General features: G+C 36.7%; 1 protein-coding gene across 2 annotated transcripts in view; it reads right to left on the minus strand.

The window, feature by feature from the left end:
* PTPRK (protein tyrosine phosphatase receptor type K) overlaps positions 1 to 12,829 on the minus strand; it is a 414,542-nt gene that overhangs the window by 21,458 nt on the left and 380,255 nt on the right. For both annotated transcript variants that reach the window (XM_083379926.1, XM_083379925.1), the window contains exons 16-21: positions 12,145 to 12,329; positions 9,915 to 10,002; positions 7,885 to 7,961; positions 5,012 to 5,048; positions 3,717 to 3,814; positions 2,288 to 2,404 (exon numbers count right to left, since the gene is read on the minus strand). In XM_083379926.1, the coding sequence (XP_083236052.1) occupies positions 2,288 to 2,404; positions 3,717 to 3,814; positions 5,012 to 5,048; positions 7,885 to 7,961; positions 9,915 to 10,002; positions 12,145 to 12,329 (602 nt within the window). The remainder of the gene's footprint in view (positions 1 to 2,287; positions 2,405 to 3,716; positions 3,815 to 5,011; positions 5,049 to 7,884; positions 7,962 to 9,914; positions 10,003 to 12,144; positions 12,330 to 12,829) is intronic.

The following is a 12,829-nucleotide window of genomic DNA, read 5'->3' on the forward strand; positions in this document are numbered from 1 at the left end:
CCCTGCTGCATTACTGATCCCAGAGAAGCATTTGCATCTATGCAGGTATCCTTAGGGTGCCATAGTTATGGATGAGAAATATTGATTGCAAAGTTGGCATTTCTGGATGTAATACAGATATTTTGGGCTTATTTTTGTTCCTTTGCATGTTCGATATTTTTAAAAAGGCATATGCTACTGACTACGCTTATGAACATATGTAACATCTTTTGCTAGGATACATGACCACTGCTTGTCCAGAATGTGAAAAGTGAAAGATTGTGACTAAACAAAATTTTAATGTACAGATAATACCACCAGAAATTATTTTAGCCTTTTTAATAAATGTTGTTATTGACGTTAAGCTCACCATGGAAAACATCATATATTGTTATGTATATACTAGGTTAATTATTTAAAGACTGAAGTGCAACATAACTAGATTCTAAATAATCTATTTTTCAAAACACACAACAGTCCAAACAGTAAAAGTAAAGTCTAAATTAAGAATATTTCATTCTTAAGAATTGTTTAATTTAAAGTGGTTATAGATTCAAAATAGTTTTCAAGAGTATACAAAAGATACTATTTTTTTTCTAGCATCAGCTAAATTAGACATGTTACATTGAGAAAAATGTTTCTCATTTCTTTCCTGTCTGTTACCTTTATTGATTTCATTGCAGAGATGTTAACATAGGAAATAGATTATTTTGTTATCTAATTTTACCTTCCAAAAGACAGAAGCAGATGAAAAATGTGAGGTTCTTTCCTGTTGGCTTTTTTGAATTAGCTGTTTTAGATTCTAAAAGTTTAAGAAGTAACCTTGTAAATAATTTTAATGTCCTCCTGTAGTGCAGGGTAGGCAACCTTGGCTCTTTTATGACTCAAGGACTTCAATTCCCAGAATTCCTGAGCCAGCATGGCTCAGCTTGGAAACCTCTCTCTTTTCCCTCAGTGTGGCTGGCTCAGGATTTCTGGGAGTTGAAGTCCACAAGTCATAAAAAAGAGCCAAGATTGCCTACTCCTAAAGTCAATAGAGGGAGCTTTATTATTTTTTTTGGCAAAAAAAAGTGCCGGAACGCCGTTCTGAGTGTTCTATGAGAAAAAAAAGTCCTGACTAAAATTATAAGAAACCAACCATATAGCATATAAAGGAGACTACATAAGTGTGGATAATTAACCAGTTGAATAACTGAGTAAAAGGTCTATGCCCAAGAAGAAACTTGAAGTTGGTCACTGAGCAAGTTATCGTTCAAGGAAGCTGATATTAAAATTCTTTATGAATATTTCTAAGTGTATGTAACTAAGTATATTACTGTCATTTTAGCCATTGTCTAGCCACTGCAGGATGAAGGCCTGTTCCACATGTTTCCAACCAATATGGTCCTGAGCTTTCTTTTATATATATCTATTGCGGGCCCAATTGGCAAAAGATGTATGTGAATGTATGTATGTATGTATGTATGTATGTATTATTATTATTATTATTATTATTATTATTATTATTATTATTATTATTATTATTATTATTATTAAAATTTCTTTGCCACCCATCTTATCCTAAGGTGGCTCTGGGAGGATTAAAAGTTAAAACCAGTAAAACAAGACAAATATACATATAGCAATACAATTATAAGTTATGGTAAAAAGATGGCAAGGGAGGGGACAAGGTACAGCAGGGAATGAGATGTGATCTGCTATTAATCCATCAACCACCTCCAGTGTGGCCCTCCCCTATTGGGGTCCCAAGCCAACTGGCAGAGCCAGGTTTTCAGGCCATAACAAAAGGTCAGGAGGATGGGAGCAAATCTCAGGCGGGGGTGGGGGTAAGATGTTACTAAGTCATTGTATGTATGTATAATAGATAGATAAGATAGACAGATAGGATTGCTAAACTATGGCATGTTGTTTGTGTTTATTTAGCAAGTTGAGTTTGCCAGACATTATTCTCAGATACATGTTTGAACTGACGGCAAAATACTTCAAAGTATTTTGCTTTCTTGTGAAATAATAAGGCATAAAATATGACCAACATTAGTATGATAATAACATTAATAAACATATGAGATGCTGCTCATAAAAAAAGAGAGGAATTAAATTGACAGAGGTGTGGATGGAAAACAATTTTTAAAAGCTTAGGCATAGAGGAATGAGTGTGTTACAGCTCCAGTATTGTAAGTACTATAGTGGTGGGCAGATTAAAGAATGGTTTGAATATGTTACATAAATCTTACATGTTATTATAAAGTATTAAATTTACAGCAGTTTTCAGTTAAATAATTAGAAGATATAATCCGGAAATATTTACCCTTTCAAGGGTGAATGTCCTGACAACATATTCTGCAAGTGGTTCCACTTCCACACAAGCAACTTTGAAGTCCCCATAAACTTCCGTGTCATCAGGCCAATACTTGTAGCACTTAACCTACAATCAACATGACAAAATATTTCTCAAACAAAGCAATGGATGAATCACTGAATCATGCACATCACATAATTCTTTTTAGTTAGTAGTAGATTGTATTTCATGATTGGGAATACGGGTGAAAATGGTAGGAAAAAATAAGGGTGGAATAAGCCTTTTAAATCTCTCTCTTATCTCTATAATAATCATATATTTCTTATTTTATATATTATGACCTTGCTTTTACATCATTAAAGATCACCCGTTCATTTTTACTTACGCTCAAATTATTTTGCTTTTACTTTTAATTATAAAGGAAAATATAAAGAATTCACCTAAAGAATTCTTTGACTTTTTCTGCAGTCTCACATGAATGGACTAAATGAAGCATAAAAAAAAGTTGGGTGCTTTTGAGAAAAGTACAATAAAAGCAGAGGCATTCGAAAACAGAAAAGCTGATTACTTCAAATGTTTTTCACTTAATTCTCTATCTGCTTCTAGAAGCTGGATAACACATTAGTGCCACAGGTAGCCCTTGATTTACAGCCATACAGTTAGTGACAGTTCAATGCTACTGTGGCACTAATAAAAGTGACTTACAATCAGTCCTCGTAGTTACAACCGTCACAACATCCCCACAATCACATGAACAAAATTCCAGTGTTTGGCAACCGTCATGTATTTATGATGGCTGCAGATTCCTGGACTCACATGATTGCCATTTGAAACCTTCCCAGCCAGCTTCCGACAATCAAAGTCAGCGGGAGATTGACTTAACGACTGCACGACTCGCTCAATTACTTAATAACGGTAGCAGAAAAAGTCGTAAAATTGCATGTGATTCGCTTAACAACTGACTTGCTTAGCAAAGGAAATTCTGATCCCAACTGTGGTTGTTAAATCAAGGACTACCTTTACGTTGAGACTGTTCAGCCTATTTCTGTTTTGCACACCAGAGGAAGACAAGATTGTGATTTCTTGTCCTTTTTCACCTCTGTGCTTCCCAGCCATCCATGTGCAGACACACAATCTATGTGCGTGAACAGTACACACAGAACATTACACAACAACATGAACAAAAATATAGAAATTCTTTTTCAGATAAATAAAAATCTTAAATGCTCACATGCACTTGCCTTCACAATGTTTGATTTTTTTTCCCATCAACCCAGATCTACTTAACAAAATACGGACATGCAAACAGAGGTATTGAATTCTGGCTCTGTATTGGTCACTTAAAGGTAGGCATTTGTTCTTCCTGGTTTTGCTTCTGTTTTTCTTTGCAATGTTAGCAAAATTTCATGAGGTTTGGTATTTCTAAGGAGATACTTACCCGACCCACTTCAACTAAATTTGTAACCATAACAATGCAGGCTGATTGTTCTTGCCATATCATTCTCCAGAAATCATAGACTGTCTCATGCACCGGCCCTGGCAAAGAAAATGCTTATAAATATTTTTTTTAAAAAAAACTGTAAAGCTACTATCTCTAAAATAACTGTAAGGTATTCAAGGCAGGTATGAATGGTTTGAGTAGTCTTTCAAAAACTGCTGCATATTAATATTTAGTATTGAAGTATCTCACAGAAACCAGGTCATTAGTTTTTAAAAAAACAAAACAAAATAAAGATTAAGCTACTGTAGCTGCTTTAGTGCAAGAAAATGCCAATATCTGACAATTAATGGGATTTTGGAATGGGCTCGTTAACATTTGGGAAATCATATTGTTCAGGCTGTGTAATGCACCATTCAGAAACTCTTTAAATCAGCTTCATATTTTCACATGAGAACTTATAAGGACACAGAAAATCTTTGTATACTTTGAAGAATTTTAAGTGTTGCACAACCCTAAATATTATCACAATATTTATTATTTGACTTAATCGTCTCTTACCATGATTTATTGTAAGCCAACAAACATTTTGTCTTATTTCCATGTTAGAAAACTATGAGGATTTGATCTGTGTCGGCCCCTCCATTTTGAATGTTGGTACTCATGTATGGTAAGCCTTGTTTTCATTAGCTTTTGTTAATATTCCTTTCTTACAGGCTCAGTCTATATAGGATTATTGATACCAGTCATTATGCCTTAACATCCTGGTTGTTGCTGCTTCTGAATACCCACAACCAGGAGAAAGCTAGTGTTCACATGTCCTCTATTTGCCAAGGGGCATGGTCAGCCAGCATGGATAAAGGATACTGGACAGCATCAGAGACCAACCCCCAAGGATCCTTTTCTGTTGGGCATGGAGCCTCTTTCCAAAATCCCACCACTGAAATTCAGTAGCATCCTTCCCCACTGCAGTTCTTCACCCACTTTTGGTGGAAAGTTAACTAAATAAAATAGGCATGCTAATTAATTTATAATCCAAGCTTTGCAGAAATGAAATAATGCCTACTTATGTTATCTTTCAACAGTGATTTTTGATTGTAGCAGGATATAAATATGGTTAACAAACAAAACTCTCTCTCACACACCAAATTCACAAAAATAGAGATTAAACTTTTCTCTTTTTTATCTGTATTGGTGATAAAGACATCCAAAGGAGCACTTTGGAAAATCATGCCTAACTTAACAGCACTTAATATGAATTTAACAGTTCTACGCATATTTCCAGAAACTCTTACCCTGGGTTGCAATGTAGTGGCTTGGTCTCTGGTATCCCTATAAAAACAAAAACAGGTTGATTTTTAAAACAGTCCGCAAGTTTTAAACATCAAATCGAATAGGGAAAATGAAGGCATACCAAAATATTCCTAGATACTCCTTATAACTAGGCTAGTAGTGGCTAATCCAATCAACCATATTCAACAACATAGTTTCAACCATTTCCAGAATATCAAAGTTCATTGTTGGATGTGAAATAAGCCCAGCGATTTCAAGATGTTATTTTTGGACAATGGCACTTAGAACCAAACAAAAAGTTCCTGTAAACATATACTGAGTACATCAAAATGAAGTGGCTCATTGTTTCCTAATCATTCTGTTTTGTGAAACCCATAGCTGTTATCATTTTTTGAATTTCAAATTTGTTTTTGGTTCTAATTTAGTGAAACTATGAAATTGTTCTAAGCAACTATGAGATTTGCCTTCACTTAAAAAAATAACAGATTGACATAGTTTTGTTTGTTATTTTAGATATTAAGCACAAAACAACCAAGCCATTAGCAAAAACTTTCACTATGAATGCACCAGAAAAAAAATGGAGCCATAAGGAGTAAGCAGAATGGCTGAATACTGGAGCTGGACAATGTATATGTGTGTACAGATTGCAAATCTATATGCAATACTGCAATTTCGTGCTATTACATAAAACAAAGTTGAGAATTTAAGAAATTGTATGTACGTATAATATAAAGATGAACACACATATATGTGCCATTACTGAACTTTCTCTATAGTACAATTTTTAAATGCAGGGAAGGATTCCATATACATATACTTTAAAAAAGGATTTTGTTGGCCTTTTGGCTAAAATCAAGTAAACACCAATTAACCATGATTGGTTAATAATTAGAATATGAAACAACAAAAAAGATTACTGGATTTCATGAATATTATTTCATCAAGTTTTTGCTAATTATATGTTAGAATTTTGGGAAGGCAAGGAATTAGTCTTATTATGTAATAAATAACTATGGTATTGACACATGTAAACATGTTATCCTCAGTGATTCTATGGCTTAAATGTAGGATTAGAAGCAGCACTGTATAATTTTCATGTAGTAAACACATTGCACTCAGTTGGTCAAAGGAACAAGTAATTATTATGAAAAATAATTCCCAAAGATGCTTTATTGACAAATGCATATATAAAGCAATGTATATAAAACATTGCTTCTTCAGTTTTTCCATCACTTCTTACACAGTTTGACAGGAAAGACATCTTTTTTGATGTATTTTTGAAAGGAAGAGAAATCATTGAGAATCATTGCAAATGTTAACATTGTTTTGAGGAGCTGATGACATTGAAATGCCTATTACTAGTAGTAGCCACTAATGCTCCTACAAGCCCATGGCTTTCCTGTTTTTTTGACATCCAAGACAAGTCCCATAATAACCTGAGATTTTTTTTAAAAAAAGAGTTGTGTGATGTACCTGTGCAGTGATCTGCACTCAAACAGAAAATGTGATTTGAAGTACAGATGCATGTCATATACCATGAACTAAAATATACCAACTTTAAGATCCTGCTGGCACTCGTGTAAAATCAAGAGTGCTGCACAGCTATAATTTCTAAGACAAAATACAAATCAGGGTCATTGGGCAAAAATCCTACAAAATTCTAAATCAACCTGAGAATGCACTACACAACAGGGAAAGAAAACATTTTCTTGCAGAGAAATGAAACCCTCAAGGAGTTAGATGACAGCTTTCAGTAGAATCCTGAAATAAAATTGAGGCCTTGTAAACACAGAGCAATATTGTTCTCTAACTCATAATCTTGCACATGCATTCATTCAAATTATCAGGGACATAGCTATGAAATCCTTTTATTAGAACTATTGGTGGGTGTATCGGCTGAGTGATAACTGCTCCTCTATTCAAGTAATGGCAACTGTCTATTTTCTAAATACACCAGTGCTTGATTACACACATTAGACATTTTGAAATTCTGCACTGAATTAGATTATCAAATATACAAGACTTGACTATAGTCTAGGAAATTATTACTCCGTTATAGCTTTCATGGTCACATATGTACATCTGTATTTGTCCAAAACTGTAAGCTTCAGTACTGTTTTTAACTCATTATTATTTCACTTTTATTGCAAGTGGAGGATTCTTGTCTTGCATTACAAATATGAGGGTCAAGGATTAGTAGGGGAAGCACCACTGCTCATATGAATTCCCTTTGAGAACAGGAGACAACTCTAGCCCTCCTTTCAGGCCACCAGTAGGTTTCTTTTCAAGAGCAACACACTATATTCTATTATCCAGCTTCTCACACAAAAATAATGGAACACAAAATAAAAAAATACTAAACAATGCAAAAAAAGAGTAATAAAGAAGCAAAAATGAGTCTTGTAAGGGTTAGGGGATCACTGATTTAGCTAATGATTTCTATGACCACTGTAAAAGACTAAGGATATTTTTAAAATGTAGGTAAAAGCAAAATAATAACACAAAGGAACATTAAAAAGACTAGATATATAAATGAAATTCATTAAATGAGGCATGCAGATATATCTAGTAATAAAAATTAGAACAGTAAAGCAACTGAGAATGTTCACTATATTAAATAGTCATAACAGGATGCTGTTATTCACATATAGTGGTACTTACATCCCTGTACAGCCAAATCTACAGCCCAAATCAAAGTCAGATGTGAAAGAAAGCACAACAATGTCAGTGAGTACTAGGACGGAGGACAAGGAAAAGTGTACATTTTGTTCATAATATTAAGAAGGCTGTCATTCAGTTCATAGGAATTGCATGCAAAAATGTTTCACAGAGAGAAGATGGAAAGAAAAAATAGCAAGATATGCAATCTACTTACATCAATATAATTAGCATTAATGTAGTCTGAAGAAGGATCGTCTTCCACAGCTTGTAATATCACCCTGGAGTGATCATCTGTAAAAAATGGGTTTCGTCTTTGGAATGATAGACAGCAGAAACAAACCAGTGTGAAATGTAGAGGCTAAAGGTGCCCTTATTTAAGGAGGAAAAAAGGTAGTCCCCCATTTGACCGGCAGTGTTGGTGCCCCTTTCCCAGTCTGCTCAAAAGTGCCGGGGAAACCTCAGAGCATATCTAAAAGTGCATGGAAGGCTAGAGCCAAATGAAAATAGAAATTGTGCCTACTCTGTGGAACAGTTGAATGAAATGAGCGAGCAGACGAATATACACACTTTACAACCTATCTTGGCTTTAAAGCACTAAGAGCAGAAAGGCTGCAAGAGGTCTTTCTCAACAATGACCCCATCCCAGTGGAGTTTCTTTTCTAAGGGAAATATTATGGCCCCAATTGTAGCTACTTTTGAAACAGTACTGTATGTCAGTGGCTCCTATCTAGAAATGTCAAGTGGGATATCATGCAGCTATTTTCTACGCCAGTGATGGCGAACCTACAGCACGCGTGCCAGAGGTGGCACTCAGAGCCCTTTCTGTGGGCACGCCTGCTGCTGCCACCAGCAGCTTGTGCAGGCTCATTAGGCTACCGCCAGTGCCCAGAACAGCAGCCCCGCCCAGCAGAAAGGAGGCAAAGCAGCCAGCTAGCAAGCTTGAGTAGAGGTGTGCTCAGCTGCCCCTGCCTAGCCTTGCCCTGCAGCAATGGCACCTCCACCCTACCCCCTGTCTCACCCTGCAGGATGAGCCTCCTGCCCACCACCCCACCCACCAAAGACCCCCTGGATCTCCCCCATCCTGCCCAGCCCCCACAGGCAACCCCCCATGAGCAACATTAAGGTGGCCATGCCCACCAAATTTGCCATGACCACCACAGCCACACCCACCCAATGGGCCACGCCCCACGCCCCCCCTGAGGGCACCACAATGCTGATGCTGCCCTGGCACTTTGCGATAAATAAATGGGTTTAGGGTTGCGGTTTGGGCACTTGGTCTCTAAAAGTTTTGCCATCACTGTACTAGGCTCTGTGTTGCTGAATATATTTATTACTTACTTGAATTAGGGCTTAGAAAATATGGTGATCAAATTTGTAAACAAGCAAACCAGCAAGATCATTTCTACAAGGACAAAACAAGGTCCTTCATTTAAGCACAGCATAGGAAGGTGACTCATAAATGGAGAGCAGTTCATGCTTAGCGGATCACACAAGCTAAACATGAGGCAAACATAGAATGGAGATCTCAAAAACTGCATCATCAGAAATATAGCATCAGTAACATGAGGAATCATTGTTCCTCATTGTTCTGGGTTGGTTAGAAAAACAATAACATTCTGTTTACTCATGCATTTTAGCAAAGACACTCAGAATATATCCAGAAACAAGCAGCCGAGACAAAGATAAAACATATGAATAACTATTGATGGTGCTGGCCATATTTAATCTTGGTAAGGCATGACAGCTTTCCTCAATATCTGTCAGGTTCAAAATTGTTCAAAGTTGATTCAGAAGGCAGTGTGTGAAACAATGGATTTACAAAAAAGGAGATTTTGGTTGTATATCAGGAGCAACTTTCTAATAGTAAGGCCCATTCAGTAAGGGAACAGTTTATCTAGGGAGCTTGTGGACTCTCCTATACTGAAGAGGTTAAGAGAGAGGCTGAATGGTTATCTGTCATGGGTGTCTTCATTGGTTGGAATAAATGATCTCCAAGGTCCCTTCTATGCTATGATTCTGTGAAATACAATTTGTTGTCTATGAATCTGTTCAGCAATGGCAGAGGCAATGCTATGGAGTAGTTAAAGCAATGAACTAAGGCTACAGAGAAATATTCAAACTTTTTAACCACCAAGAAACACATCATTTACTACTGTGTAGGATGGGTAGACATAATAATATGCTGTCTAGGTTTTGTCAATCAGCAAACACACTCATCTGCACGATTATCTGTTTTTAACTCACATGCTATAATGTTCCCATATCTATTCTTCGTTCTGTTTTGATCCTTTTTGGCCACATCCCAAGAAGCTGATTGTCCTTCAAAGAAACTCTTTCAAAATAAAGAGATAATTTATATTTATTTTAGCATTTTATTCATCCTGACACATTTTACATTAATATTGTTAGAGCATCAGTTGGGTTCTTGGTTTCTCTGAGTTTGATTGTTTTACTGGAGTTATATATCAGCATATATATAGCTTTTCCTAGTATAAACACATGGAAATATTCTGCCAGGCAGAAACAAATTCAGTGCCTGACAGTTCTAGAAAACACAAGAAGGCTTGTGGTGGAAAAAAAACATTCCCAATATCCCTGTTTCTCAACTTCAGCAATTTTAAAATGCTGGATGGGGGAATTCTGAGAGCCAAAGTTCATAAATATTAACATTTTTGAGGTTGAGTAATACTGCTGATGTAAATAAAATGATTAAACTACTGTCATGCAAAAAAAAACCCTCCTTAATTAATTACAGGTAGTTCTCGATTTACAACACTCCGATGCCTGTCCGTTATGGTCATAAAATGTGATGGTCGTAAAGCGGCTCGTCCATGTGACCATCCTGGTTTTACCTTTTTTTCTGGTGGTCATTAAGCAAATCACCATGGTCATTAAGTGGTGGAGTGTTTTTGCCAAAAAACTGGAAGTAAACACCAGTTTTCAGCAAAAAGAAAAAAAAACATTGTAAATTGGGATCGTGTGACCCTAAGATGCTGCAAAAGACTCTAAATGTAGACCCAGCTGCTCAGTGCCCCAAATGTGGGCGTGTGACTGCAGGGGGTGAGGCCTATTGTCAGAGCTTTGGAACTGGGTTGTAAGTTTCTTTTGGGGTGGGGTGGGGGGTCTGTTGTAATTTTGAATAGTTGTTAAGCAACTATTCATAAGTTGAGGACTACCTGTATTTCCAGCACAATAATAAAAAGCCAATGCAGTATTTCTTGAAGCCAAGAACTACAAAATAATTTCAACTACATGGTGAGAATATTGCATACAATATGAGTTTGGAATCATGTAACAGTGATTTGGGATTACTAGTAAGAAGCCTTTTTTTTTTTACTAATCTCCCATGTAATTAATGCATCCATCAGGAAATATACATTGTAGTATTTATTCTGCATACTGCCTTTTTCTCCGTAACAAAGTGAATAAACAAACAAGCAAGCAAGCAAACAAATAAATAAATAATTCAGATTTTCAAAAGTCATACCTGCTTTGTTTTATCTGGATAACGAAATGAATTAGTAACTCACATAGCAAAAACTAAACTCAAATGCTAAAAAAAGATATATACATATTTCCTTTATATAAAAGTAGCTGATCAACTAGGATTAAAACCAGAGTTTCCGAATCGGGATTCAAAGATCTATATTTGGTCTAGACAGGTCATACACTTTTCATTCCAACTTCACCAAGGTCTCTCTGCCTCTGACACAAATACACAGGTGAATGATCTTGCCAGAATTGTATTTGATCACCTGATGGGAACATCTCTGTCCACCCTCTTTCTGAAGTAAGGGTTGGGTGGGCGGGGCATAAACAAAATAACTGGCCTTCTCTGTAGTTCCCCTCCCCCTCCAACCCTTGAATACCTTACCTCCAGAGATCATTGTTTTAAAAGACAGGTTCCCCCCTTCCCCACCAATTCTTGGAGTAGGAATTGGGAAAAATGTTGATTTATTAGCCCTTTATCTGCTGTGGTTTTTCTCTTTTAACATCATGTAACATCCTGTAGCTCTTTTGATCAGGGTAGCTATAAAAAGCTATCAATCAATCAAATAGACAAAGAAGACTGGGTTGCTTTTTTTTCAGTGTACAAGTATTGATGCTGCATATAGTGCCTTCCAGGGAAACTTTTCAACAAATGACCTTTGCATGCAGGATTTGACTCATATAATATCCTGCATAGGGATGCTGAGGGAAAATCTGTCCTTAAAAAGGGAGCAATATCTGTATGAGGAAGGTGTATTTTGATACTTTTCACCCTTTGCAACACCCTGGTTCACACATAATGCTTTTAAATTTTCCACTGATGCATGGCACCCAGAAAATGGTCTTTTTTAAAAAAATGTAACCGCGTGAAATATTCATCCCCATGCTCTTGTAATTAAGAACTCTCTTTGCAATCAAGAAGCTTTACTCTCAAAGGAACTCTCTGCTCTAGGTCACGTAAAAAAGCAACTGCTGACAGTGTTACCTCGTATTCTTCTTTGAAACCGTAGCTGTCAGATGTTTTCATGAGATTAATATGCTGCAGCAAATCCGCTACTCTGATAGCAGGATGCAGTTGGCCAGTTTGGTAGGGGGACTCTGTTCCTTCGCAGAGATAACGAGGCACATCTAATAGACGACTTGACTCTGCTGTTGCACTGTGGTTTTCATCTGTGGTTATAAGAGCCCAAAGAATGGAAGAGTGTTCAGCGACAATGAAACTGAAATATTCCTGCTACAACCCGTCTTTTCATGAGCTCATTTTAGCACTCTGCAAACATCTGGGTGCTATTTTGACTCTTACATAAGAAAGCATAAGCAACAAGCAGCTGCCCCAAGTTGATTGAGAAGAGGGAGCTCCCTCCGTGTTCCTTCTCTCAAAGAAAGGCATCTCTCTGGCCTTCTCAGTCACACACACACACACACACACACACACACACACACACACACCAATCTGGAAGAATAACCCCTAAGAGATTCAGCATGACTCAAGGGTGACTGATACTTAGGAAAGAAAACAAAGGAGGGTTACTTTAGCAGACCTTTGGGGGAACGTGAATTGAGAGAGACCTTCCCGGTGAATGACTGCCGGTTCTAATGCCTACTCAGCAAAGGATTTAATAATAATAATAAACCTTTATTGTCAAAGTACAACATGTGTACATTGAGAT

This window comes from Vipera ursinii (assembly GCF_947247035.1).
Source record: "Vipera ursinii genome assembly, chromosome: 1".
In the NCBI taxonomy this organism is placed as follows: domain Eukaryota; kingdom Metazoa; phylum Chordata; class Lepidosauria; order Squamata; family Viperidae; genus Vipera; species Vipera ursinii.